General features: G+C 40.8%; 4 protein-coding genes across 13 annotated transcripts in view; 1 reads left to right on the top strand and 3 right to left on the bottom strand.

Annotated features, from left to right (window-relative positions):
• Positions 1–880: 880 nt before the first annotated feature.
• On the bottom strand, positions 881–7695 carry LOC137789411 (annexin A4-like). 2 transcript variants are annotated; one of them, XM_068582974.1, is made up of 15 exons: positions 7466–7695; positions 5041–5491; positions 4895–4932; positions 4578–4721; positions 4387–4474; positions 4160–4254; positions 3887–4000; positions 3567–3657; positions 3300–3379; positions 3084–3140; positions 2890–2983; positions 2618–2713; positions 1517–1575; positions 1265–1387; positions 881–1170 (listed from the first exon to the last, which is right to left on the bottom strand). In XM_068582974.1, the coding sequence occupies exons 2-15, from the start codon at positions 5480–5482 to the stop codon at positions 1111–1113; spliced, it is 1581 nt and encodes a 526-aa protein (XP_068439075.1). In that variant the 5' UTR covers positions 5483–5491; positions 7466–7695; the 3' UTR covers positions 881–1110. The 2 variants fall into 2 exon arrangements, with proteins under 2 accessions (XP_068439075.1, XP_068439076.1); XM_068582975.1 differs by lacking the exon at positions 7466–7695 and adding an exon at positions 6986–7128.
• An 899-nt stretch (positions 7696–8594) lies between these two features.
• On the top strand, positions 8595–19215 carry LOC137789775 (zinc finger CCHC domain-containing protein 24-like). Its single transcript, XM_068583557.1, has 4 exons — positions 8595–8945; positions 9943–10143; positions 17515–17679; positions 18144–19215. Exons 1-4 carry the CDS (start codon positions 8688–8690, stop codon positions 18255–18257), a joined length of 738 nt encoding a protein of 245 aa, XP_068439658.1. The 5' UTR covers positions 8595–8687; the 3' UTR covers positions 18258–19215.
• A 621-nt stretch (positions 19216–19836) lies between these two features.
• ppifb (peptidylprolyl isomerase Fb) lies at positions 19837–22808 on the bottom strand. The gene is made up of 6 exons (XM_068582602.1): positions 22556–22808; positions 22398–22428; positions 21691–21779; positions 21502–21598; positions 20841–20916; positions 19837–20262 (listed from the first exon to the last, which is right to left on the bottom strand). The coding sequence occupies exons 1-6, from the start codon at positions 22706–22708 to the stop codon at positions 20127–20129; spliced, it is 582 nt and encodes a 193-aa protein (XP_068438703.1). The 5' UTR covers positions 22709–22808; the 3' UTR covers positions 19837–20126.
• Positions 22809–23622: 814 nt separating this feature from the next.
• Positions 23623–27746, bottom strand: part of LOC137789242 (zinc finger MIZ domain-containing protein 1-like) — a 104244-nt gene continuing 100120 nt past the window's right edge. For all 9 annotated transcript variants that reach the window (XM_068582592.1, XM_068582594.1, XM_068582593.1 and 6 more), the window contains 2 exons: positions 27254–27574; positions 23623–27167 (listed from right to left, as the gene is read on the bottom strand). In XM_068582592.1, the coding sequence (XP_068438693.1) occupies positions 27060–27167; positions 27254–27574 (429 nt within the window). In that variant the 3' untranslated portion in view covers positions 23623–27059. The remainder of the gene's footprint in view (positions 27168–27253; positions 27575–27746) is intronic.

Here is a 27746-nt window from a genome sequence, read left to right as displayed (position 1 = left end):
TGATTTCTGCAATCTTGCATGTATGAATAAAGATTGTTGGCAAGATAAACCACAGTGAATCTTCCATGAGCGCTTTGTAGGCTTTGGCTTTTCAGCATTCAGAAAGAGAACTGTCTGTAATTGGCGAACAATGATTAAAAAAGGTTTACACTTCAAGAACCACAGCAGAGTTTTGAAAAGCTGATACAAGGCAAAAAGCTAAATTGCATAGATTAGCAAGCAGGAGTACAACTCTTGTTAGTTCACATGGACACATATAAGAGATGCCTTTTTGCAGAATGTTATTTCTTAGAATAAAAAAGTAACTGGAATTTAATTGTGGCTAGTTTAACAATCATTAAATAAACACAGCTATATGAGTGAGTAAAATTAAAACATAATTTGCTAAATAATGAAGTCACGTAACTTTGTGTCTCGTAACTTGCCCACAGTTGAAATGCTTGGTGGTGAGGTAATCTTTACCAAAATAACACAGAAACAATGCATGTATAAAGTAATTAGCTCAATAAATCTTTGTATATGCACTTAGATAAATGAGACATTCGCCTGCTCTGCATCTTACATTTTACCGAAACCCCATTGCTCTCGCAAATACGGGTTTCTTTAATGATAATTGCAGTTTAGCAGTTTGTTGGACATTTTAAATGCTATTTCATAAAATAGTTAGTATAGATATATTACATAGCTAAATCTTACTCAAGTTCGAGATTTTAAAGCTATCTATTGCTTAAAAAAAAGAAACTTCATATATGTGTGTGTATGGATGTGTACATTTGTGTATATATATATATATATATATATATATATATATATATATATATATATATATATATATATATATATATATATATATATACACACACATACATACACACACACACACACACACACACACACACTATTTGGCAATCACTTACTACAATACAGCAGCACAAATAAAAGAAAATCTATAATTTGAATTATACTTAAGAGAATAAAAAAAGAAACAATGACTGTTGCCATAGGAATACTAACTTAAACTGCATGCATCAGAGGTGATATATGGTCCTATAACATTGTTTCAGTGTGGACATATATTTTGTCCTGACGTAGGTTTATCTTCCTTTCCTTTTAGTCGTTACCTCCACACAGCTTCAGCAGCAGCTTCTTGTAATCCCCGGAGGTATCACCCTGAAAAACGACGCAAAATCCACATGGTTTTCAAAATGTGCTCATAAAATGGAAAAACTGTGATCGTCAGCGTAACATGGTTTATGGGACTTACTGAGATGTGATTGTACAGTGATTTTCCGTAAGTCTTCACATATTCCTGTCTGATGTCCAACATGTCGACCTCAGAGCGGGTCACCATGATGCGGATGAGCGTTGTGTCCTTGGTTCCTGCTCCCTGTCGACACATCACAACGCGACACTTCATTGACTGCAGCAGTGATATCTTCTCCTCCGACTCCCCACAACAATGTCAGTGCAGGAAACAGTTGGTTTGGGATAAGTAGAAAACAATGTGATGATGTACCTGCATGGCCTTGTGGAGCCTTTCTGCAAAGTAGGCAGGAGTGTTCTTGATGCATTTCACTAGGAAAAAGAAGCAGATGTAAACAGATGAGTCTTATATATATAACCAGACATTTTTTTACACTTTCGTTTTACTAAGGGGACAAGATACAACAGATGTTGTAAAGAAAAGAAGTAAATGAAAATACAAGAATAGTCAAAAGCTGATGGGTTGAGTTGGACAACAAGACACTGACGCTGTCCATTCAAACTCATCTCAAAAGATGGGTGTATATGGTTTTGCCTCTGCCAAAAGGTTTAGCTCTCAGCCTCATTTTTAAGTTTGTTAGCTTTTTAGTCAACAGCATTATCGCAAAAGATTGTAAATTTATCTTTGGAGTTTTGGATAAAATGGAGGGAAAACTCTTTTTTTCCCTCTCAACTACATTTTTCATCTAATCTTCACGACATTGAAGACGTAACAATTGGTAGGATTTGTACTTGAGTTAGATGTTAACTATATAATCTATCTATACTAACTATATTATAGAATAGGATTTAAGATGGCCAACAAACTGCTAAACTGCAATTATCATTAAAGAAACCCGTATTTGCGAGACCCCCAACCATATTTTAAGATATTCCGGACTAGTTTCCTGGGATTGGATGTCAAATTCTTTGAAGTGTGGCCCATTTGAAATAACTTCAAGGTATTGCACAACAGCAACAAAGCAATCTGTTCTTCTGATTGCACATCTGCACAAGCATAACAATCGAAAATGGCTGGGACTCCAGTTTTAAATTAGATTTTATACAATTGTATAAAACTCGCAAAATGTATGTCTATGAATAACTGTATTCTGATGCAGCTGTGGTTTTCAACATTTTCCACTTTTAAAATTACACATTTGGAGGGTTTGCTTTTGATCAATCATCAAGTATTAAAAAGGTATTTAGGTCAAACGGCCGCCAGTTTGCATCAGCACGATATTTTTAGTCCTTCCCGGAAAACCAGTCCAAACAAACATCTTGACAAATGGCTTCAATATATATTTAAAGTTACAACATGTTTTTGGAAAGCTACTTTTGGTTGAGGTTTGGAAAAGAGACCTAAAGAACGTACCCACGGCCACCATGCCAGACTCCACATTGCCAGACATTTCCCTGCAGATGCTCTTCTCAATGTCTCTTCCACACATCTGCTGGTACTCCTGGAAGACTAATAAAGAGAAGATTCACAGTCGCGACAGTTACAGCCATAATATTTGAAAATGTGGGCGAAATGTGTATCGAAAAAGGTCAACATATGTGGTTATGACACTGAAACAACAGACGGCATGCGGTGAACTTCAATAGAGGACAGGAAGTGATCGATCGGAATTTGAAATTACACACCTGCTCGAAGGTGAGGCTTGCTGCGAGCACACAGGATGGCATTAAACTGAGACTCATCCGTTCCAACTTTATTTTCCCCGGCAGCATACAGTTTCTGTCGCCCACGCAGACATACACACAACCAAGGAACATGATCAGACGTGCTAATTTATTTCCAAGAATGTGACAACGACAAACCAACTTGAAACCAGTACCTGCGCGTCCTGTTTGGCCAGGGAGACGTCCACAGTCTCCCTTTCGTCACGATTTCCCTAGATAGAGTAAGTTGTGGCGTGTTCATTAATACATTCGGGGCTGGAGTACAATGACAGTAAAACCTAAAGGGTTCATGTGCCTAAAGGGTTCACGCGAGTTGAAATCTGTTTTGACAGAGCCGATCATGAATCAGGTGGAAAATGTGCAGCAGCTACCTGACAGAGAGAGACGAGGAGTCTGCGGAAGTGACCGGAGGTGTCGCTGCTGATGGCGTCCTCCAGGCTCTTCCCATACTCTGAAAGGAAGGTGTGGCTTTTGTATTATTAGGTTAATACTTTCACTTGAATAATATTTGCATTTTGGGTAGACATTTCTCTTTCTCAGTTCCCTTCCCAAGCACAAACAAAAGGGTAGTTGCATTACCTACAATCAAATTTGAATTAAATAATTTGAATTTAAAAAATTTCATGTCCAGAACTCACCAGCTTTGTAGATTCTGGTGAGGTCATGGATCTCTGCATTGGAGCGTGATGAAAGAATCTCAATCAGACAGGCTTCATCGGTTCCTGCGCCCTGCAAAAATATAGAAAAGCCTCAGTGAGACACAAAGACACACCTGCTCAATAAAGTAAAAATGGGCAGAAGTCATCAGCTATGACTCAACTCTCCACTTGTCTGGCCTTAACATGCATTCAGTGGTTATTTTTGTTCTTATTTTCCAACTACATGATGAGTAACATGTGGTTTGGACTACAAAACCAAAATTTAAGCATCTGCTGAGACAACAACTCAAGCTTCCAACCTTTATAGCCTCTCGGCATTCAGATGCATCAAAGTGTGGAGGGCTCTTAACCATAGCGAGAACCAGTTTCTCATAGTTTCCAGTGAGCTCAGACTTCAGATCGTGGTTTAAATCCTAAGAGGAAACACACAAAACAAAAAACCATGAGAGCAAGCTGGGTCTGGCTTTAACTGCAATACAGGGCAAATGATTAGCAACAGATTACAGAATGAATCTTGACTGTAAAAATACAAACATACAAACAAATCTGTCTGAAAATATAACAAAAGTTACCTTTCCATAAGTTGTTTTATAAGCTGCTACCATTGGAACCCGCTGCTTGTTGGTACGGCTTCCCAGAAGTTCAGTGATGGCATTTTCATCAGTGCCTGTTAAAAATATTTTTCCCGATCAATTATGATGTGGAACGAAAAGGGACAGCACAAATACAATGCTGATCAATGTTGAGTGACAACACTTGAGATGGGTTTTTAACATTCAAATGAACAGCATTTACTGACCAAAACCCTTCATGGCTTTGCGAAGAACCTCAACATCCCGCAGTGGATCAGCACCTGGGAAGTCTTTCAAAGAACCTCTGAACCCTTTCTATGAAAAATAAATAAAAACAGCAGCAGATAAAACACTGCACAATAGTTGGGTGTGCATTGGAACATAGTTTGAGGAAAGTCCAAGGATGAATGCATCTTACAGAAATGCCAGGTGCCTTTGGGTTGGACGGAACTCCACTTCCATACCCAGGCATTGAGGGGTTATTTGCGGGGGCTCCGGGATAGTTTGGCATGGGCTGGCCCGGGGCGGGGCCCCCTGGGTATCCCTGCTGAGCCCCTCCTGGCTGCAAACAGAGGACAGCTGTAAGTGCTAGGTCCATGGGGACATATAGAGCAAATACGGTTTAAGTAGGAGATATGGTGATTTAAGCAAACAAGAGATTCAGCTGAAGTCAGTCCATATGTTAGTTGTAATTGGGCATTGTAGTGGTTCAGCGTGAGATAAGAATGTGTGTACCGCTCCATGGCCGCCTGGTGCTGCACCCCAGCCTCCACCTGCAAAGAAAATATTGACATAACATAAAAAAAAGGCAATGTATTTAAAAGAACAATTTGTATCCATGAGAAAGCTTCACAATTTAAAAAACTATCTTGGAGCCTCACCTCCTGGAGGCATAGAAGGATAGCCTCCAGCTCCTGCCTGAGGAGGGAAGCCTCCAGCTGGGGCAGGGTAGCCTCCAGGCTGGGAAGGGTAGCCCCCTGCTGCTTGAGGGTAACCGCCAGCCTGAGCTGGGTATCCTCCTGCCTGAGCTGGGTATCCTCCTGCCTGTTGGGGGTAGCCGCCTGCCTGTGGAGGGTAGCCGCCTGCCTGTGGAGGGTAGCCGCCCGCCTGCGGAGGGTAGCCGCCCGCCTGTGGAGGGTAGCCGCCCGCCTGTGGAGGGTAGCCGCCTGCCTGAGGAGGGTAGCCGCCCGCCTGTGGAGGGTAGCCACCCGCTTGTGGAGGGTAGCCGCCTGCCTGTGGAGGGTAGCCGCCTGCTTGGGATGGATATGCCCCTTGTTGAGGTGGGTAGCCACCTCCCTGTTGTGGGTATCCTGGGTAGCTCATCTTCAGAACCTAGGGGTGACATGAAGTTGGGGCTTCATACTGTGACATATAAGGGTCATCATGGGGCTTTTTTTGACCACAGCACCTTTTCCAGGAACCATTTAAAAAAGAACACAGGCTTTTTTTTCTTGATTGTATTTTCTGTTAACTTAGGTTTAAATGTACTTCCTAACTCGCTCATCTTCTGTGGGTTTTATGATGTGGTAAGACAAACATAGATGTGTTAAAATCCCTTGTTTGGTTCTTCAAGTAGTTACACAACTATTTGGTCAAAAGGGCAAACCTTAAAACACTGAACTGGGAACTATGCAATGTCAGCATGAATGTCATTGACATTTTTTTTTAAACAGCCATCTATGTCGAGTATGACATTTTCTCAGTTCTCTAAAAATAACACAAACTGGTATACAACCCTCTTATCCTGCACCCATTTGATGTCATCCGAATAAAACACTATAAACTCCACCCACAACTTCTGTAAATTAATGAATGAGCTGTAACTTCTGACAAGGCCCTCACTTGAGCCTCTTGCAGATTACACTCAACAGGCTGTTTGACACCATGACTATTATGACAACAGAAACTCTCCACTTCCATCTTGATCCTTGACACATAATGATGAAAAAATAGTTCAAGTTGTACTTCCTATTTCCCAAACACTGTAGAATAAAAAGTGTTGTAGTTGGTAATACACAACTGTGTTAGGTGCCTATGTGTCATCCCATATCTAAGCTAAACACTCATAACAGCTGCAGGTCTGTCAGCTGTACTGAGCAATAATGAAGCAGACTGTAAATACATTTAGTTTACATCCACACAAGAAACTAGGTACTGGTAGAAATGTGTATACATTTTGTGTAACTTAAGGCTGTGCAGAACAAGCTCTGTCATTACGTTTTCCTGACAGTGGAGCAGTACCATAGTGTTACAAATAGTAAAATGTTTAGCTCTACAAACACGACTTCTTCAGAGTTATTCACAGCCAGCCAAATGTACCCGGATGTAACTATGTGATTAATTTAGAGCCATTAATTACGGTTAGTTTAACTAGATGCAGTTATTCTGAATTCAAACAGGGCACATAGAGTACTTTAGGCGGACATAAATAAGCACACGATGGTCGAGGTGACTTCATGAAGGGCGTGTGATTGTTAACATGTCTGAAGCTTCCTTGTCGTCTCCTTTGGACCCGTGTAGCCTGTTTCTGCACTGGGGAGGCTTTTAAACATTATCGTAAACAAAAGTATTTACATCCCACCACGCATTTTTAGGTAAGGTTATATGCCAAGCATAATACAACTGACATCAGCAGTTAACGACGTTTAACAATGTAATATTTGTTTGTACACCTCATGACATGTTAAATCGCTAGTAGGTGCATATGTTAATCTACGTAACACTTCCTGCTTTTTATTTTTATTTTTACGAATTACTCTGGAAAGCAGGCAAGTCACAGGCCTGTGTTTTCAAAAACTCGCAGGCTAACGTTAGCTGCAGACTTACCCTAAGATTTTACAGTACTCTTGTATCTATCAATAATAAATAGGCTATACGCCCAGATGCGGTGACGCCGACATCTTTGACGTCCAAGAGTTCGTACCCGCCCTGTGGTCCGTTAACGTTACACACCAACCTACTCCCAGAGGAATAAGTTGCTGCTTCGCATTTAGCATCCAGTGTAAACACCGAGAGAGAGACGTAGCACATTACATATAGATAAAAGTAGCACTACGCCATTTTTGAATACTTTTATAATAAATACATAAAAAAGGAAACCCGTTTGTTGGTGTTGAGCAACGCTGCAGCTCCACAGTGACTGTTTAGTCAGCCGAGGCTAATTTCCCACATTCCACACTGAGCTCACAGATGCCGCTGGTTTTATTATGAAGTATGTTGAAACTTCGTTGTCGCCTGAAACGCAACGTACCACTAATATGTCTCGGCTATTTACAGTCCAAAAACGTGAGATTTAGAGTTACTTACTTCAACCGCTACGTACTTCAGAAACAGGAAGAGCCGAACGGAGAGCAGTGAGAGATTAGCCCCGGAGGTGGGTGGGTCCTCAGCATTATTTCCGTCCTGCAGTAATAACCTTTGCTCCGTTATTATTGTCCTTTCCTAGAGGGGAAAGTCTGACGTCGACTCATCGGGCTGTCGTGTTTAGTGTTCACCGAAAGAAGAAACCGCAATATTTGTCTAGAAGTGAGGAGATTTGTTTTCCATGGTGATGTCACAAGCATGTGGATAACTAGTTCTCAATCTTGTGAAAACAAAATCATTTAAATACCTCCGTTTTTTTTATAGTCTCTTGCCTGAAGACATTTACAATATTTTAAAATAGTTCATGTGCTAATATGCAGTTATTCCTGATATGTGAATGATGTTAAACACTCGGTGTCGACAAAACAAAAAACAAACACTAGATGGCAGCACCCGACTTGTGGTCCAGACGAGCATAACCCAGTGTGGTGTAATATTAGTCAACCTGAGCACAATGCAATGGGATTTTCCTTTTTTGTTTCATCTTTTTGTATTCAATTTAATTTCATCGCTGTGTATTATGAATATTACATCTAATGAGAAGAGAATCCACATTTCTCTCCATTTACCTCTCCTTAAACTGCATCACTGCAATAAAAACAAAGAACATTCATGGGATTCCTTAAAAACTTTATTTTTTACATACATCTTTTGCATCACAATCTAGACAGTCATCAGTTGTAAACAGTGAACAGAGACGTTTTAAGGGAGAAACAATTTAGCTGTTTTTTGGTAAATATCGTATATTGACATAATTTAGCACTTTCTCAGAAATAACTACTAATTCGAAATAACTCATAAAGTTATACATTAATAGCATTTCACTTCCTGTACTGTTGACAACTCCTAGTTTTCGACCACACTCGGCTCCTGTACAGTGAGCGTCCCTCTCAGATACGGTGGCACAATCTGTAAAGAAAAGTTAGGCAGAAAGATGCGAACTCATGTCGGACCTCCTATTCGCTGTGACGCAGCCCGGAGAGTCGTGGCTGGAGCGCTGCTGCTCGCTTCCTACTGGCATTCAGGCTTTTGCTCTTCATGCTTCATCTGCGCCCTCCCCCCGTGGCTGTTGTCCGGTAACTGGGGTCCTCTTGGGCTCCCCAGGTGAACACGAAGATCACAGCTGGAGCAAAGGGGGGGATGACTGAAACAAGTTGTGTGATCCATGAAATCCGGCGGTTCTGACGGTGCTGATCCAAGAGGCGCCAACATGATGTCTGCTATAGAGAATGGTGCCCCTGTGTACCAACCTGCACAGCTGCTCAACTGGGTCTACATGTCTTTGCAAGACACTCAGAGCAGCACTTTTGATGCGTTCAAAGCCGAGTCGGACACTTCACCTCTGGACATGAACATCTCCAAGCGCAGCGCAGCTGATCTGAGCGCCAACTATCTCAACAACTTCTTCCATCTGAGGAGTGAGGTAGAATTCATGTCATGATCCGCCGGCTGTCATAACGCGCTCATATAAATGATTTTCACTTTTGCATGGTCTTTTTCAAACGTCGTGCCCATGCACTCATTCATCTCTTCCTCATGCTGCGTGTTAAAAAAAAGCCTCTGTCTTTAGATGAATATTATACACACATATTTCACTGGAGGTTATTTTTGTTGCCCATACAGTAAACCTCACCTGTATGCCTTCATTGGGTCGCACTGTGGTGAGTGGGTAGTGCATGAATATGGGTTTTGTACCCTGGTATAGTGCCCGAGTGTATTCAGACTGTCCTGGTGTCAGTGTGCTGGAGGGGAATGGCAGGTTGAGAAAGACCTCTCACAAGGTTTGAAAAAAGTCAGAGTTCACCCTGGCTGGCCTCTGCTTGGTCAGAGGAGTATGCTGTGTTCACTTAGTGGGGCTTGGTGCTGCTTATTTTAATAATGACCCATTTAGAAAAGTAATAAAAATGGGTCATTAAATCATTACTTTTTGTTTAAATTCGGTCATAAATATATCATAATTTGCCGCAGTTTTACTTCAAATTACAGTATTTGACTGCAATATGCAGTGGTTGTATGTCTAATGCAGAACATTACCAACAGCAATGTCCATGTGCATCTAATCACAATTCTCTTTCTGTGATGCCTCTGGAGTAAACAGCCAGTGTCTGCAGACTGTTCTCCATGTTTGCCCCTGCGGTGCCATAGCACCCGTCTCCTCCAGAGGCACAATGATGCTGATTGTGCCCTGCCAATAGAACAAGTTAGAAGAACACATGACAAAGGCATTTTGTTCTGACGAGGAAACAGACACTATTGGCCCACAGTGTAAATGCAGTAAAGGCAGCACATCTGCAGGATTGAAATAATGCCGGCTACTGTTAGAGACACAAACAGGGGAATCAATCAGGGTGATGGACTGACAGGCGGCCAGGATGCTCTTTCATTGTAGGCACAACAGTAATGTTTTTTTTCTCTGATAGGCCTTGAACAACAATTTCTACAAGAACTCCTCGCCCTACGGGTCCTTCAACAATATCGTGGAGGGCCTGAGCTCTCTGGCGGACCATTTCTCAGACCTCTCCCTGTCCCCCGAGACACGCAAACCCAGCAAAAGGCCGCCGCCCAACTACCTGTGCCACCTGTGCTTCAACAAAGGCCACTACATCAAAGATTGCCCTCAGGTGAGTCCGTCAGGGACGCTGTGCATCAGTCAGGTGCAGAAACTGCTGTGCAGTGTGAAGGCCGTTTAAGCTCAAAGAACATGTGGGGTGACAAATCATGGCGGGAATATGACGACATATTTGATTTGATTCTTATTTGAAATCCACAAGTGTCTGCTAATTGTAGAGATACTATTTACTGCTTTAAAAACTTAATAATGGCCTGAAAACTATATATTCCAAGTTAGAATAGTATGTTTGTATTCTGTTTTTAGTGTGAAATAGATTCCTCAGCACATATTTGAGTTAGATGTATCACCGCAGGTTGGTAATGAGCAGCAGATGCCAGATTGCATCTGGGAGCCGGCCTTAATGAAAGATGATAGGTTTCCCTGTGGAACTGGGCACGACCTCTACTCCAAACAGCAGAGAAATATTACCACTGCTTTATGTGCAGCTGCAGATCCCCATTGATCATGTTCAGAGGGAAATGTCTGACATTTGTAAGGTGGAAATAATAAAATGGAAATAATCACATGACTGATGGACAGGATGCAAGAAGCGAGGTAACCAAATAGTAGAAATCCAACTTTTACTGGTCAGTTTGAAAAGGTGTCTTGTACGGTGTAATTGCTTTCTGTTATGACGCAAACAGAGGATTCACTCGCATGGGAGCTGCATCATAATTCCTGATAATACTGTGATCCAGCAATTTAGTTGTTGTAACGTCTAAAAGATAAAATATTGATGGTGCAAGAGATCAATTAATAGGTTATAATAGGGGAAATACACTTATTTTCTTTCTTTCTGAAAGTCAAATGAGAAGGTAGATACCACTCTCACGACTATGTGGTGAATACGTTGCCCGAGCTAGCAGCCTATTAGCTTAGCTTAGCATAAAGACGGGAAACAGCTAGCCTGGCTCAGTTTAAAGATACATAACCCTCCACGTGTGTTTCCTTTGGACAGAGCCGGGCTAGTTGTCTAAAGTCTTTGTGCTAAGCTAAGCTACTAATCTATTATCGTGCAGATGTAATGGGGCATTCTTTTCATCTTCCTCTCTGCAAGCAAATTAATCTATTTTTCAAAACATTCCTTTCACTAAAAAGGAAGAGTCGGTCTGGTATCTCACATCTGAACCTGGCCACATCTTGATCACTCTCTTCCTAAGCCTCGTCTCTGAGAGCTCGTCACCTCCATCACTGGTGCAGTTCAGCAGTGAAAGTGGAGGAATGCGAGGAATGTGAAGAAAATAATTAGCTGTGAGCTTAAAGCTCTGGACATTTTTACATCTGTGCACACCTGGACTAACGCAACAGAAAGCTGGTCATGGTTGGTTTTTCAGGTTCATAAATATCTGTGAAATGTTTTTTCTAACAAAGTTCTCAACCACTTTCAAACTGTACAACAACACGGTGACATTTATTTTTGAGTATATGTGAGTCTTTAGGGTCTCTTCAATATATAACTTGTATACTGGTTCAACCTCCTAACACCACTTTTTGCACAGCATGTTTCTTTCAAATGAAGAATAGAGAGGCATACATCAAAGCTTTGCAATCACTTGTTTAAAAGCTGTTTTTTTATGGAGTGGTATAAAACATCTTATTAGCAGCAGTGAGTTTCTTTGGACTATTTGTTGCCGAGCTGACTGGTACTGCGCTGGAGCTGCAGTGGACAGGAATCAAAGAATGTCACGGCTCAGTAAGATGAGAGAAGAAGCACACAGGAAGTGGGTGTGCGGGGCCTTTAACAGCCTCTCTCTGGGTGGAATGGGGCCCATGCAACTCTAAAAAGTCTGCTTCTTTGACAAAGAAACACATGGTAACTCCGTGGAACCCTTAGGTGATGAAAAATAATGAAAAGTGCCAGTTAAGGCGGAACCCATAAGTTTGAGTTGCAGCCATACTGAAAGGTATTAGATATGCTATCCATGCTGTGCTCAGCATGAAAGCGGTAAACATCCTGTTGACAGGAGAATGGAGAGTTGGGTTACTCGCTTCACCAGAGGGTTAAGACGTCAAAGCATTACTCTGGGATTATTTACGATTCCCCTTTGCAGCCACGCCCCTCAAAATGTGCAAAATCTGGAAAGCATTTCTGCCGGCTGGCTCGCTGCCGCTCTCGCCCCTTCTTTAGAAAGATGATGTCAGATTTTATCATGTGTTGATAATATTTCAGACCCACAGCGATGATTACAGGGCATTTGTCACGACATTCAGCCTCTTCAGTTGAACGCTCTTTTGAAGCTGTAACTAATGAATAAACTGCTTTTTGTTCTTGTCGGCTGGAATTTTAAGCTTTAGAAATACACACTGTTTTGATTTCGTATTATTCAACTTCCAGTTACTTTAATGTCTTCATCCGAAAATCATCCGCGTTCTGCACATTTTGATGAGGAAACGGTTTCCATTTTCAACCGAATGTGTGACGAGTTCAACACACTTCATCCCTTAACCCAGGGTCACTTCATTTTATTGACCCCGGGCCAATTAAGTCGCTGAACCCGATTACTGTAACGAGAATACACTAATGACAGTGTGCTGAGAGTACATGGGTGTATGGTGGGAAGAGCCTGGGCTAAATAAGGAGAGCATTGTTTCTCCAGAGAGGCTGTGGAACCAAAGGTCAGGAAGTCAGGCTGTATTGTTCGCTCAGCTCTGCTTGGCTGCAGTCATCTCCGTCTCACTCTGTCTCTGTCTATGCTGCCGGACACACGTTTAAAGGGCCAGAAAGCAGCTGCCCAGAGATGTCTGCATCCAGAATGTGTTTTTGGAAACAGTGGGTAGCGCAGGAAGTGGGTGTATGTCTCTCCAGTTAAAGTTTGATCAGGTTTGAATTGAAGGAAAACGTCCCCCTTGATAATTTCTTTAGGAGGAGGAACTTTTGAGAGTTGCCGAGCTTGCAGAAAGATGTTTTATAACCTGCTTGGTGTTTAAAGGCTGAGACTGATAGTTTTAGTTTGAAGTTGCTTCAGTTCATTCCGCGATTCAGTTGGATTTGTTTGAACTTCTTTGTACAGATTAAACAAACATGATATGAAGTGTTGATTTGAAAGAAGTCAGGCTAACTGCTTTCACTTGTTTCCAGTATTTGTGCTAAGCTAAGCTAGCTGGTTGCTGGATATGACAACGGTATAAAAAAAGTATTTATTTATCCTTTCCTTTATCAGGCAGGAAAAACTTCTCGATGACATTTAGACTAACTTCTTTTCACCACTACAGAACAATATATATATATATATATATATATATATATATATATATATATATATATATATATATATATATATATATATATATATATATATTTATATATAACTTTAAAGGAATGGCTCAACATATATTAACATTCTTGCCAAGCATTACATGAAAAGCTTGATATTACATAAGATTACATAATTTTTACATAAGATTACACATATTGCATAAGACGCTACCGCCAGAAGATGGTTAGCTTAGCATAAACTGGCTAAATGTTAATTTGTTCAATCCATACTAAGAGTTTAGAGAATCTTTTTTTGGTGAAATCTTGGTGAAAATACTGATAATGACTTACTTTATTGGACTGGACATTGTCCTTCAGGTGGAGCGATACAGTTCATTACTGGATGTGGAACTGGTGAATCTCAAGCAACACTGTCTAATTACTTTTGCTTTGGTGCTTTTGTTTTCACTGGTGATAAACGTCTTATCTGTCCTCAGTACGCTGTCTGTTGCTTTTGGCCAGATTATCTGCTGAGGAGGATGAGCAAGATAGAGGAAACCGTGGTATGTGGGGTAGATAGACTGCTGCTGATAAACATGCCGTCTTCTACTCCTAGCTGATGAATATAGAGGAGAAGAATGCTGTAGACGTCAGTCTGTATACAATTCCATGTTTTCAAGAGAAATTGGGAGGAAATGTGGGTGAAAAGTCGCTCTCACTCTGTGGCTCAACAAATATTGCATCACATCTTTAGTTATACACTGTGTGTACCGTGTTACATCAACACCAAAAAAAAAAAGGATCCTTGAAATTCAAAGTTACGGTTTTCAAAACAAATGAGCCATATTCTGAACCAGAAGTCAGTGTTGAGTTATTTGCCATAACTTGTTGCACTTGGGTAACGCCAGTTGCTCAGTTATTTAACTTTAACTTCAATTGTCACGGCAGCGTTGTATGCTCTTGTGTTCCTGTGCACCGATTCCTGAACTTGACAATGTACTCAAACTAAAAGTTGACTTGTTAGCCTAACCTGAGCATCACTTTGACACAACAGTCATAACATTTTGCCTTCCTGAGTCTCTCTCAGCTGTGTTTTGACTTGAAATGGGGAATATTGTGCTCTTGTATTCCTTGTTTGTCTGCCCGGCCACCTGGCCCGGTCACTCACCCTTTGTGAAACGTTACACCAGTTTACAGCTGTGTGACTGCCGCTCAGTCGGACTCTGGATGGAGCAGAGTGTGTATTGGTCGATAATCCTCCTTCTGTGAAATGGATGCTGAGAAGAAGGATGTCTGTGAATCTGTGTGTGAGGAAATCTATCTGCCTGCGCTGAACAATGGGATTGATGCAAGACTGTGACTCTGGAGAGCCGTGTTGGGCAATAGAAAAACATTTGCTCTTTGGCCTCTCGCTGTTTTTTTAAATTGTTATTTGTTTTGTAGAGGAGGAAGGTGAATCCATTCAGTATTTCAGATATGTAAGATTTGCAGAAAGGATTACACCTTCATATTTAGTAACTGTAACGTAACGACCATCATAAACTGCATCATGATAAAGTCTCCTAACTTTAAAAGTATCCACGCCTACTTTCTTATGAAAGTAAAATCTCTTGGCTGTAAGACAACAACTGTTATTCAAGGTGACGTCTTCAAATAGCTCGTTTTGTCCGACCAACACCCTAAAACCCCAAAGATTTTCATTTTACAGTGACATAAAACAGAAAAGCAGTAACTCACCTTGCAAAAGCACGATCCAGAGAAAGTTTGGCCTTTTTCTGCCTCTTAAATAACCAGCAATTAATTGGATACACTAATAAATGCCTTCTATAAAACAAAACTAACGATTCTGATGCTCTGGAAGATGGCAAGTCATCAATCTGTTGCTTTAAACCCACCTGGAGATAATTCATTTCACAAGTTAATGAAAAGTATCACTTAAGTCGACACAGGAGTCTTTAAAACATAGGAGACCTATTGCTGTTGCTTTCGGTCCAGGCAGTAATGTGTTGTTTTGCTTTGGTAACAGCTGGGCTTCTCCCTGATGCTGTGGGGGACTGATACAAATTAAACCCAGTGAGGGAGAGAGAGCACGGCGGGTTTGTTAGTGTGGAGTAATTGACCACATGGTATCCAAAGGCCTGGTGTTGCTGTGTTCCCCAGGATGAGCGTCTCATGGGGCAATGAAAGTGGGGGAGAGAGTGAGAGAGAAAGGATGAAGAGGGGAGGGAAGGGTGGGTGGGTGGGGGGGGGGGGATTTGGAGTAGTCCATTGTTTATCCTGATGGTTTCCAGATGATGGCAGGGGGAGGCAGCCAACCTCCTGGGCCTCTCTCACCAGGCTGCAAAGACCTGGGCCAAGCTTATCTCCTCCGGTCTTAAAATCTGGCTTTAGATCGCTCCGTGCACTCCGGGGGCTGGTTAAAGTTACACAACTGGAGTTATGGCTTTGGGATGGGATGTGCTGTAACGCACATGATAAATTCATTCAACATATATTTGTCTTAATAAACCAAACAGTTTCTCACAGATGGTTTCAGGCTGCAAGGATCTTCCATCAAATTTGTTGAAGAAAAACATATGCGGCCTGTTTGATTTCTAGATGTGCGAAAAGAAAAGTTTTAGGTTTTTAGATTTTTTTTTTGGCCCAAAACAACCTCTCATGCCATTTTGTTTTTAGCCGTGCTAGCAGCGTAGCTTCAAGGGCGACAATGTTGGTCAGTCCACCACTTTGGGCCAGAATATCTTATAAACTATTTTAATTTGTTTCATTTTAACTAAATTACTTGTTTCTTCTTTCCTTCTCCTTTGACTATTGATCTTGCAGTGACAATTTCAACGATTGAATTAATATGAACGAAACAAGTGTTTCTCAAAGCACACAATACAACAATAAACTAGTTGTGTCCTGAGTGTACAAGGCTTGATGATGGGTTTGTTCTTTTTTTTCTTCTTCTTCTGCATTCACTCAAACTTTCCTGCTTTCCATGAGAGCATCCAGTCATTGTCGGGTCATACGTGTGATTTTCATTTACCGGTTGCGAGTGTCACATGTTTCATGGGACCGGTGGAAACTACAGACTGTGCCATGCCCTTTGCTGCCCTGTGGGCTCCGGACTTTAGGTAGAGTTTGTTTTGCTTGTTCAGCAGAATGAAAGCTGTTTCCTCCCTCAGGAAGATGATGCTCTGCTCTCCCTGTCGGAGCTTTGGGAAACAGGGCGGCCATCAAACGTGACCTCCCGCAGTGCCTCATGGTGGCTAAATGACGCAAACACATGCCTCAAAATGCTTCACCGTGGCCTTCACAGTCGAGGCGTTTGACTTTTTGGACCCTTAAACATATTTTGTTAAACCCATGTCGTCCTGGAAATGAATAAAATGATCCGCGAGAAGTTTCGAGCCTGACGTATGTTCCTGCTGTGAAATCAAAGCAAGATTTTACGTGAACTCCTCTGGTGATGCAGATTCAGTCTTCATTTTGACTTGTCCTACTCTCCAGCCGAGGTGCTTTTAATTTAAACCAGTCTTGTCCAGATGATTTTCGTTGTGATGGGTTTTTGATTTTGCCATGTTATACAAGTGCAGAGTTCATCTGGGTTTTATTTCCTCTCTGCTAAGATCTTTATGTCCTGATTGGTGAGTCGGTGCCGGCTGGGAGGGATGACTGAGGGCCTAAGGTATTTGTCCTATAGCAGGGAGGCCTCTCCCATTGGTCCCCCCCGACAGGCCGGGGCCTCCTTTATGGTCCCTCGGGAACACAGCTGGAAGGAGGGAGTTCATTCCTAATGGGAAAGCTGAGACTCCTTCTTTTCTGTCCAACAAATACCTTCGGAGGGATTCAGAGCATAAATACAGCAGTAAACAACTATCTGCAATGTAAAGATATCGTGGAGTAACTTCTGTCTGAGTAGAGGATGAGGTCACTGTCCCCCTGTGGGCGTATATCCAAGCGTCTCTTTGTGTTTATTTACGTCTCACGCTGTATATAAGAAGTGGATGTAGTCACCGAGATGTTGGAGCTGCTCGGAAAGAAGTTGCTTCCATCTGTGAGGTGATGAACGTCCTCAATCAACAGTTACACCTACCCGCTACGGAGCGCTAACAGTGCTAACAGCTGCTGGTCTGGCGCTGGTAACACACAAAGTTCACTAAAGGAAAAATTGCTGTCTGCTCTGTATTTTCTGTTCAGGCTCGACCCAAAGGTGAAGGCCTGACCCCGTACCAGGGAAAGAAGAGGTGCTTCGGTGAATATAAATGCCCGAAATGCAAGAGGAAGTGGATGAGCGGGAACTCCTGGGCCAACATGGGACAAGAATGCATTAAGTGCCACATCAACGTTTACCCCCATAAGCAGGTAAAACTACATCCAACCTAGCAGTTTCAGTGTGGAAATCACATCATACTGTTGCAGGCAAAGTATTTTTATGTGCAAAAATACATGAACAACAATATTTTTTCCGTTATCAGTTACTTTCGGGAGGGTTAACACTCTCTGTCCCTCTTATCGAGTTCATCCACTGGCCGAAACAACCAGTGGTTATATTAATCATACATTTCAGCTCCCCACTTGTGTTCGAAACACACTTTTGTCAAGAATATGATTTAGTTTGAAAACCACTTTGCTTTTATGTATTCTGCCAGAAACAGACACAATAAATCAGCTGTAAATATCACGCCATGCATAATTTGTGTGTGATTGTAGTATGTAAACTCCTTCACCTTAGAGGAAGCCAAGGTTACGTCCTCGGTGTTGTCTCTGGGACTTTAGCGGTTTTAACTGCTCCGAGTGAGATGAATGATTCTGTTTCTTTGTTTCAGCGACCTCTGGAGAAACCGGACGGGTTGGACGTATCGGACCAGAGCAAGGAGCATCCACAACACCTGTGTGAAAAATGCAAAGACCTCGGCTACTACTGCCGCCGCGAGCAATAAAAAACACTCTACTTGCCTTACCCTTTCAAAGCTTTATAAAAAAAAGGAAATATAGTTTATTTACAAATGATACATGATCATTTACTTTTTGGGACATAATGCATCTAACGTTTTTTTTTTTTTTATCATGACTCTTTGACACTGTGACTCTTATTATTTTTGTTAAGTATCTCTCCATGGAGTCGAGTTCTTTATATTGGCTGGGTTCTTGTAACTTACTCAGTTGTCATTATGTGAATATTCATTTTAAGTCTTAACTATGAATCTTACCAACTGTGAATTAAAAAAAGCTTATGTTCTGTGGCTGTCTTCACTCATGTCTAACATGTTGGAACAAAGGTTTCCTGACGAAGAAGATTCTCTTTTACATGTTTGTATATTCCAGAAATAACTTAAATGTAATGTAATGTAGGATACACAGTATTCATGTGTATCTGCGTTATTATTATCTGTATTATTAGTACTGAAGGGTACATGACTTTTGAATATATTTTTAAGCCATTACGGTTTTGTTTATTACACTTTGTGAAGGAATATATTAGCCAACTAACATTTATTCTTTATAAGTTTGTGGTTTGTGTCTGCAGAAAGTTTGTGGTTCCAGCTATTAAAGCAATGCAATATGGTCGGAACATTTAGATTCCTGAAAAATAGAATAAATTACACCAGTAATATTTTAGCACGCAGTCCTCAGAAAGTTCACCAAAGTGCTTTGTACGGGTCAGAGGTCGTGAAGTCTCATGGGAAAAGAGTATACATCTGAATGTACAAGATCATGAAGGATTAAGTGGAAGTTTGCATGTTGAATTAGAGGCTCTTTGTATTTAAATTGTGAGGATAAATGAATATGGAACAGAACTATACTCTGACTTATAACTATTGAAGATGTGTGAACACCATTTTATTGTGCCTTAATTCAAATGATCCCTGAAAGTGTTTTTGCATTAAAATGTATTCAAACTGGTTCCTGGTTTCTATAAAAGCATTGTTCTTCATACGTCCATGTGTCAGTGTGGATTAGGGGAGATGTGATGGCAAAGTCCACACGGGGCCGTATAGCTGACAACTGATAACATCAAACTCTGTCTTCAACATTAACTGATCCAGATGTTACACATTTTCATCTCTCCACAACATAAAAACAACAGAATCTCCTTCTCTCCTAATATTATTCCAGCATCTGGTTAAATTTACTCATGGCGAAGCAAAATCTGATTTGGCCTCTTCGCCCTCTCATAGAGCGCAGCTGGCAGAACAAAATGCCAAGCAGGGAATCCAAGCTGACCCCCCCAAAAGAAAACATTTGCCTTTGCTGAAGCAATTAGATCTGACATTTTAAACCTTAATTATTCTGGAAAGATGTCAGCAGAATAAATACTTAGCGGAATAAGATCATTAGTCAAGTGAGGCTGATGAGGAAAACAGGAGGCGGGACGAACGACACTGATCTCATTCCTCAGCTGGTGATAAAACATCCCCCAATAAACAGACACACCTTTGACTCAAACTCATTTTGTAACACTTTGACATCTAGGGTCGTGTAGTATAAAACAGATGGCAAGAACAACTCACATTTAGAAAAAAAATCCTTTATTTGTATTTCTTTTCAAAACCCGTTTCACTATATGTTCATGTATTTTATAGCTCTCCTCAAATACAATAAGAGTCGCAATTTCACATCATACCACGTCACAGTTAAGTGCGTTAGATACGCCACCTGAAGAATGACTAACACAGAAATGAAATGTTAGTATCTATTGCCAGCAAAGAGAAGCAGCACTCTGTACCGCGACTGAGGAAAGTTCCTCTTTCACACACATTGGAATTACAGCAGGAGATGAGACGTCGACCGTGCCCACCGCTCAGAGTCTACTCGAGCTCTCCACAGTCCGTGATAGTGATCCTCTTGGAGGTTCGCCCAGTTCGAGAACCGAAAGTCTCCACTTTCTTGATCACGTCCAGTCCCTCCTTCACGCTGCCAAAGACAACGTGCTTGCCATCCAGCCTAAATGAAGACAACAAGAGGTTTATTACCACGTCTCCGGACTGAGAGACGAGCCGTCATGCACCCAGCTGGGCTGGACTCCTGGCTGTCAGTTAGGCGATGCCACTATGTCTGCAATTTAAATCCTTACAAATCCTTTTTTTTGTTGCTGTTGTGTGATCTGAAACAGCATTTTAACAAGAACCGGACTACTACTTTAAAAAGACTAATACATATACACACACACACTTTGTGTAGCTGAGGTGACACACTATAAATACTGTGGCGGTGAATGTGAGTGGTTTTATGTTTGTATCCTGGGGAAGCAAATACACACAACATGAAACATAAAAGTAGATGCTCTCTTGGTTTTGTGATTTTTCATTTGAAATGATCTGGACTTATTTGTGAATGTTTTTACACTTGTAGTGTTCAGTTAAACCCCTAAAAATGGGAGGTGAAACTGTCAATGTGTAAAAAAGGAGAATAGTGTACCCATTATAATACTGATGAGAGAGACTTTATAAGACCAAGAACGGTGAAACGTAATAACACAACTGCAGTAGCATCAACACAATGTGGTGTTTGACAGCACATACCATTCTGTTTGACTGGTGCAGATGAAGAATTGGGATCCGTTGGTGTTGGGTCCAGCGTTGGCCATCGACAAGATGCCTATAATGCAGTAATGAAAAAGTTACTTAATTCTTAAAAAAAATTCAAAATTACTGAATCAATTTGAGAAACTCAACAAATCAGCAAGTCATGGATCACAAACACGCATAAGCAAACTAAAAGATCATGGCCATGTAGACGAGTGTGCTTTTTTTCTTCTTCTTCGACAAATCAAAAAGTCTGTTACGTTGAGAAAAACATATTTCCTCATCATCTGAAACTTCCCCAAGTTAATTCATAAACAGATCACGTCAACACAACTTGTATAACTCTGCCACCTGCTGGCGAAAATGAGTAAGACAAACCATGTGACTGAGGAACGCTTCATGTTCTCGTTGTGCTTATTTACATTCATTCATATTTTGAGATGCCCTCTTGTAAAAAGGTATATTCAGGCACTCACACAGCTTTTAAATTATTCCAAACATTTAAGTGAACATGTTGAACAATTAATCTGTTCCTTGTCTTTGTTTGATTTTGGCTCATTATAATACTATTATATTCATTAGAATGAAATGGATGAAAGAAAACAGGAAGTGAATTCTGCAAAAGGATTTGTTATCAGTGTACAAAGATAATTATTACCCGGTCCAGTGTGCTTCAGCTTGAAGTTCTCATCAGGAAACTTCAATCCATAGATAGATTTGCCCCCAGTGCCATTGTGGTTAGTGAAGTCTCCACCCTGAAAATAAATAGCATCTCTCGGTCGCTGCACTGTAACAGCTGCAATGCTCGACAACAATGGGGACACAAAGGAAAAAGACAAAAGCCTACCTGGCACATGAACTGAGGGATCACCCTGTGGAAAGTTGATCCCTTGAAGCCGAAGCCTGGCTCTCCTGTGCACAGCGCTCGAAAGTTCTCTGCAAGAAAGACAGTCTGTCAGATTCCCCCTGTGACGATCCACACGGCTCAGTGGTTTCTTCAAGTGTCAGACCATCAGGGGATCAAGCAACAACAATAAAAATCACATTTGAATGTGCCAACGACTTCAACTAACTAGTCATTTCTTGTAGAGTATTTCTTTTCAGGGCTGGGTTTCTGAAATCGACCAAAATATCCTTAACATATTGCATATTTGATGAACTTCAAAGTCCCACATTAAAAAAAAACCTTACTCAATAAAACATGTATTTGCAAAATATATTTTACATATCAAAAGTGAAAGCACTAAATATGCAGTCATATGATCCCTGTCAGTATTATCAGTACTATTATACGTGATGTTATTGGAGCAATCATTAGTGCTGCATTAATACATATGATGCATTGTGAAGGTCACAGCCCTGATAGCAGCTTTTAATATGAAGCATTTTCCAAGTAGATTTATTCATATCTTGGTTAGCTTTCGGAAGTAGGATCACTTTCTTTTCCAATAAAACACAAACACACGTTTTACTCATTTTAAAGGGTTTATCAGACTAAAGTTTTCAGAGAGGATTGTTCCACTCAGATGGAGTGAAGGAGGAACAAGTTCTTACCTGCAGTCTTTGGCACCACTTCGGCGTTGAGCTGCAAAAAAAAAAAAAAAAAAGCCCTAGGGTCAAAACAGTTTGTTCAACGGAAAACTTGAAGCACACTGTCGCCGTTTAGCAGGTGTTATGTTCTCAAAGTAACACGTTACATTGTGCGCTCTCACCTCAAAGGTTACCCTCCCGAGAGGCTGGTTGTCTGCAGCAATGTCAAAGTAAACCTTCGGGTTTTTGTTGGCGGCTGCAGGGCCGCTGCTGCACATGCGCGCGGTGACAAACGCCAGAGAACATAGCTTTATCCTGTTCTGTAGCATAAACATTTTATAGGCTAACGCGGATAGGTTTCGTCAATGAGAAAAATGTCACGCTTACATATGGAGAGACGAGGTGCGGAAGTTGTTCTTTAACCACCGGAAGTGCTTTTTTTCTTTTTTTCTTCATTCAACAACTGCACATGTATAATTTCATAAATTGTCAATAAGAACGGCAAAATATATTTAAACTAACATGCAAACGAGGTTAATAAAAATAAATTAAAAGGGCATAAAGGCACACATTCGGTGTAATTACTAATTTATATATCATACAGGGAATGCATGTCGTTACTGTTCGGCCTTTCAGCGGAAGTGCATTTCCTCTCAGCAGCCTCGGTTGAAAACTCGCGAGATTACATGTGATCACGTGTCACCAACATATAAGTAGCACAAGACAAAACAAAAACAAAAAACTGAACCTTTATATGAATGTATTTAATTACATAAAAAAGACTCTCACTATCATGAATATAATATAATTCCATGAGTGGAGCTTTTTGTTTCAATTTGCAGACCTTTAGGTTTGGAACCAGCAGACTAAACTTCCTAACTGCACATGGAGTAGTGTAAAAATGTCTCCACTCCGAGCACAACACTAAGCTTCTGCAAAGCTATCAGTGCATCATTATTAACAGTATAAATTATTATAATATAGGTTATAGGGTTGATCAAGTCATTTTTTACGAGCCAGTTTACAACCCTTGTTTCCGTTATTCTGTGATGTTAAAGAACGTGGGCTTTTATTATTTTCACAGAGCTCAGCTGGCCATTAGCTACATTCATTAAAATGTGATACCCATAATTTACACCTTCTGCTTGCATAAACAACCTGTGGGAGTTAGGCAGGTGTAATTCTTGCTTAGGCTATGATGCAAGTGCACAAAAGACAGGACCACAGTGACATACACGATTCATCTGAATACATATTTATTAGATAAATATTAGGTTGTCACATCATCTAACTACATACAGATCTGCAAGACTAAAAATCACAATTAGTTCCTTTTATTTTCTGACCAGTTTAGAATATGAAATGATTGTCCACACAATGTACACAATAGAGACAATGGCCACATTGCATGAATCACCTTAGGTTGTATGATTTTTCCAACTGCTCGTGATATCAAAAAATTGTACAAACTATGGATTTGGTTACAATCTTCTGGACCCTCCCCTCCCCCCCTCTCCGCCTTCCTCTCACCCCTCCGAACAATTTTCTTCGTAACCTTTTTTTTCTCTTCCTTTTTTAGTTTAGCACCTCAAGAGTATGCAGGGGACCGACGAGAACACTCAGGCTAAATATTACATGTAAAACATAGCTGTCCCAGTTCCCCTAACAAAAGGAGGTGAAAGTATATTACATAGGGAGAATAAAATGCTGAGAGATACCCACAGACACTAACTAACACGTTTCATTTTCCATATTCAGCCACTTCCAGTAGAGGGGTTGCAAGCTTTTTATTATTCTGAAGAAACAATGCACATTCCCAGGGAAAATGAATACATTTCTTTTCACATGTCTCTATATTCATTTACATATATACAGGCATCCTTGGGACGTTTGATCTAGCCTCGCCCTCAACATCCTTTCCAGGCCACAATGATGAACGTGCCCTTTTTCTCTGTATTTTTTTAATTTATTTTTATTCTTTTTTAAAAAACATTTTCCCCCAGGGAAATGGCCCTTTATTGTGATTGTGCAACTTCAGATTTGAGGTGCTGCCTTTTACCAAATTGAGAGCAAAAGGTGAAATGATGATGACGTCCATGGGATTGATCGAACGTTTCAAATTCGATAATAAAATATGAAAATGTGGCAGTGTATCGTTAAAAGAGGGATTATTTAATTTGATGTCTCTTTGTGACATAAATATGAAACAACATGACAGTGTGCTGAACTGGAACAAATAATATTTCTTAAATGACGCTTAAAATAATGTTTACATAAAACCAGGGTGGTTAAATCAGCACAATTCTACAGTTGAAAGAAATTGGATTTCTAGCCTTACAGATTAATAAGAAAACCAGTACAAAATAATTTACCAAAAACAAAAAGGGGATAAAAATGTATATGGTCTCATGCTTTTAAAAAAGCCACATTTTCTATAACAAAAATATAAACAATATCATGGATTTCTTTAAAATATTGTTGTGATACCACTGTGTATTGACAATTAGCAACAATTATGATATTCACATAGATCACTAATTACACTGAAAGCCAGCCGATACCACATCTTTTTTTTTTTTTTAAAACCATTACTGTTCAGTATCACTGATAAAATGTTAACATAAAATTATGAATAGACAACATTTTCAATCAAATACATCGGAGCGTAAAAGAAAAGATTGCGTCAAACCGCGCTTGGCATCTGAAAACTGAAATGATGCTTCACAATCACTGTGAGCTGATGTAGGGAAGAATGGCGGGTGGGGGGGGGGGGGGCACATACAAATGGGACACCAGTCTATAAATGACAGGTGTGAGACAGAGTGCACTGGGAGGAAAGTGACTAGAAAGCATGGCGACCTGCAGGAAATAGCTTATGAGACATTTAGACTGGCCTCCCCACAACAAGGAGGCGAGACAGCTGTCGTATGCTGGTTACAAACAAAGTCAGTGGTTAGATGGGCGTCTGGGAGCATACGTTGTTAGGTCGGACGACTAATGATCAAAGGACACACATTATCAAGATGATACAAAAATATTCACAATGATATTTACAGTACAATAGCATATTTTTTTTAAAAATAATACATTTGCATACTGAACAGCACTCTTCTCAAAAAGTGAAATTGAAAACAAATGTGGCAAAAGATCTGCATCAATACTGCTTTAAAAACCACTTCTTGAACAGCAGTGATGGATAAACTGTCTTTGTCCTCCCCTATATCTTTGAAATCAATATTTCTTCCCATCACACGAATAGAAACACACGCACACAATCTCACTCTCACTCATGCACACTCTCGCAGGCTTACACAGGACCAACCAAACACAAAACCTCTTCATTCTCATCCCTCTAACTTTGGTGATGTTGAGCAGTTTCCCAAAAGATTTATGGATAGTTAAATTATGCAGCAACAAAAACAAGAAAAACAAACAAACATAACACAGTATATATCCAGCAACTACACAATGCATGTACTGCCGATATCAGCATTATCCCTTCAATGTTAGTGTTAAATAAATCATACTAAATCTGACAGAAATCAAAAAACAAAACGTACAAACAAAAAAAGAGCCGTGAAAAAAGCAACTGATAAAAAACCACACTATCTTTTTTTTTTTTTGTTACCACTTGGAACAGCACTAGACACGGGCTTGGCACACATGCACTTTGTAGACTACTTCAACAGCACATCATTTAACAGGGAGAGAGATGCATCGTTGCAAAATTGCTGACAACGGGGCCCATGCAGAGCAGGCGGCATGGAAGGAGTCGTAGCAGGAGGCAATAAACGCAGCAGGATCTCACAACCCAGATCTCTCATAAGGTACCTCTCCATTAAAATCACTCCCCTGCACAAGAGGACGATAACTACACATTATGTCAAAGTCCAGGTTTGCTATTCTTGCCGTGCAATAAAAACTTTTTTGTTTTTGTTTCAGTGGGGCCAAAAATCTTCTCCGTTCCACCACTCAAGTCTCAGAACTGAAAAGCAAGTATACCTCTTTTTGACAAAAATATGTATGTATCACAATTGTAGACAAAGTGGAAGCTGATCTTTCCCAAAAATCTTTGTAAAATGTTGAGCAAAAATTGATTGAAAAACATTTTTGCCAAGGACAGATTGAGTTTTTCCTTTGTAAAGACAGATTTTTCACTTTTCATTGCCAGAATCTCTTGTGCTTTTAAATGATGTGTGGCGGACAAAACAGTGCGGCTAACCAGACCAGTCAGGGAATGGAGCTGTGACACTGGGAAGCTGTGGCCTCTCAGTCTGGAATAACAATATGGACATATCACTGGCCAGATAGCGCAGGTTTTTAACAGCTATTTTTCAGTTTTATACATTGAACTCCTTTTATCTTCTCGAAAGGAAACAAAACATGAATAAAAAAATGCTACAACACGTTCCTAATGTGCACACATACACACCTGTGTGTGGTGTAAAAAAAATGACAGAGTACAGCTGCACAGTTCAAAAGTATCGCCAGGGGGGCGGGGCCGCATCCCGCCTTGTCTTGGAGTTTTTACCTCTTTCAGTCAATCTGTGCTGGCCAATGAAAACTGTACAAGAGGAAGAAGAGAAAGGGAGTGCATCTTTGTGTTTATCAAGTACTGAACGACCGCCCAGGGTTCTTGGGGATACTGCAGGCAAGTCAGAAAAGTTTATGTGTGTCTGAATTGCCTCAGTTGTTTTCGAAGAGCGATAGAAGGTCGTCGTTGCTATTGCTGGGGAGGTCTGGTGGGTCCAGGTACGACAAAAGCTCATCTGGGTTAGCAAGCTCTGGAAGAAGCTGGGAGGGAGGAGGGACGGTTTGGTTAGTCACTGAACTCAAGATTATTGAAAACTGGTAATGTTCTGCCGTATGTGGGGACTCACGTCTAAAGATGGCTCGGGCATGTCTGACCCTGCTTGGCTGTCCAAACTGCTGGAGGGGTTGAAGGTCAGGTCGCTGTGCGGATGGTTGTTGGAGCCGGGCGGCTGTTGTTGCTGCTGTTGTTGCTGTTGCTGCTGCTGTTGTTGTTGTTGCTGCTGCTGTTGTTGCTGTTGCTGCTGCTGCTGAGGAGGCGGGGCTTGTCGTGACGGCTGAGGAGGCCCGCTGTGGTGTAGCTGCTGTCCCGATTGGCTCCCAGGGTGTGGAGATGCATGTAAGCTCTGCAGAGGACCATGTGACTGGTCATTGCCAGCAGAGTGAGGTATCTGTAGGGAGACAGGAGAAATCACATTTTTTTTATTTGATTTTTTATTTAAGGACAGAACAAACATTTGAATGAGGGATGAAAAAAGAAGAAGAAAACAAAACAAGAAAAAAAACAAAAGAAATATGCAGCAGAAAAGTGAGAAAAAAGACAACGAGAGGCTGAAATCCAGA

The sequence above is a fragment of the Clinocottus analis genome, unplaced genomic scaffold (assembly GCF_023055335.1).
Source record: "Clinocottus analis isolate CAN_PGR_092001 unplaced genomic scaffold, fCliAna1.0.p SCAF_19, whole genome shotgun sequence".
Classification (NCBI taxonomy): Eukaryota; Metazoa; Chordata; class Actinopteri; order Perciformes; family Cottidae; genus Clinocottus; species Clinocottus analis.
This window is presented reverse-complemented; position numbering and strand designations above follow the sequence as displayed.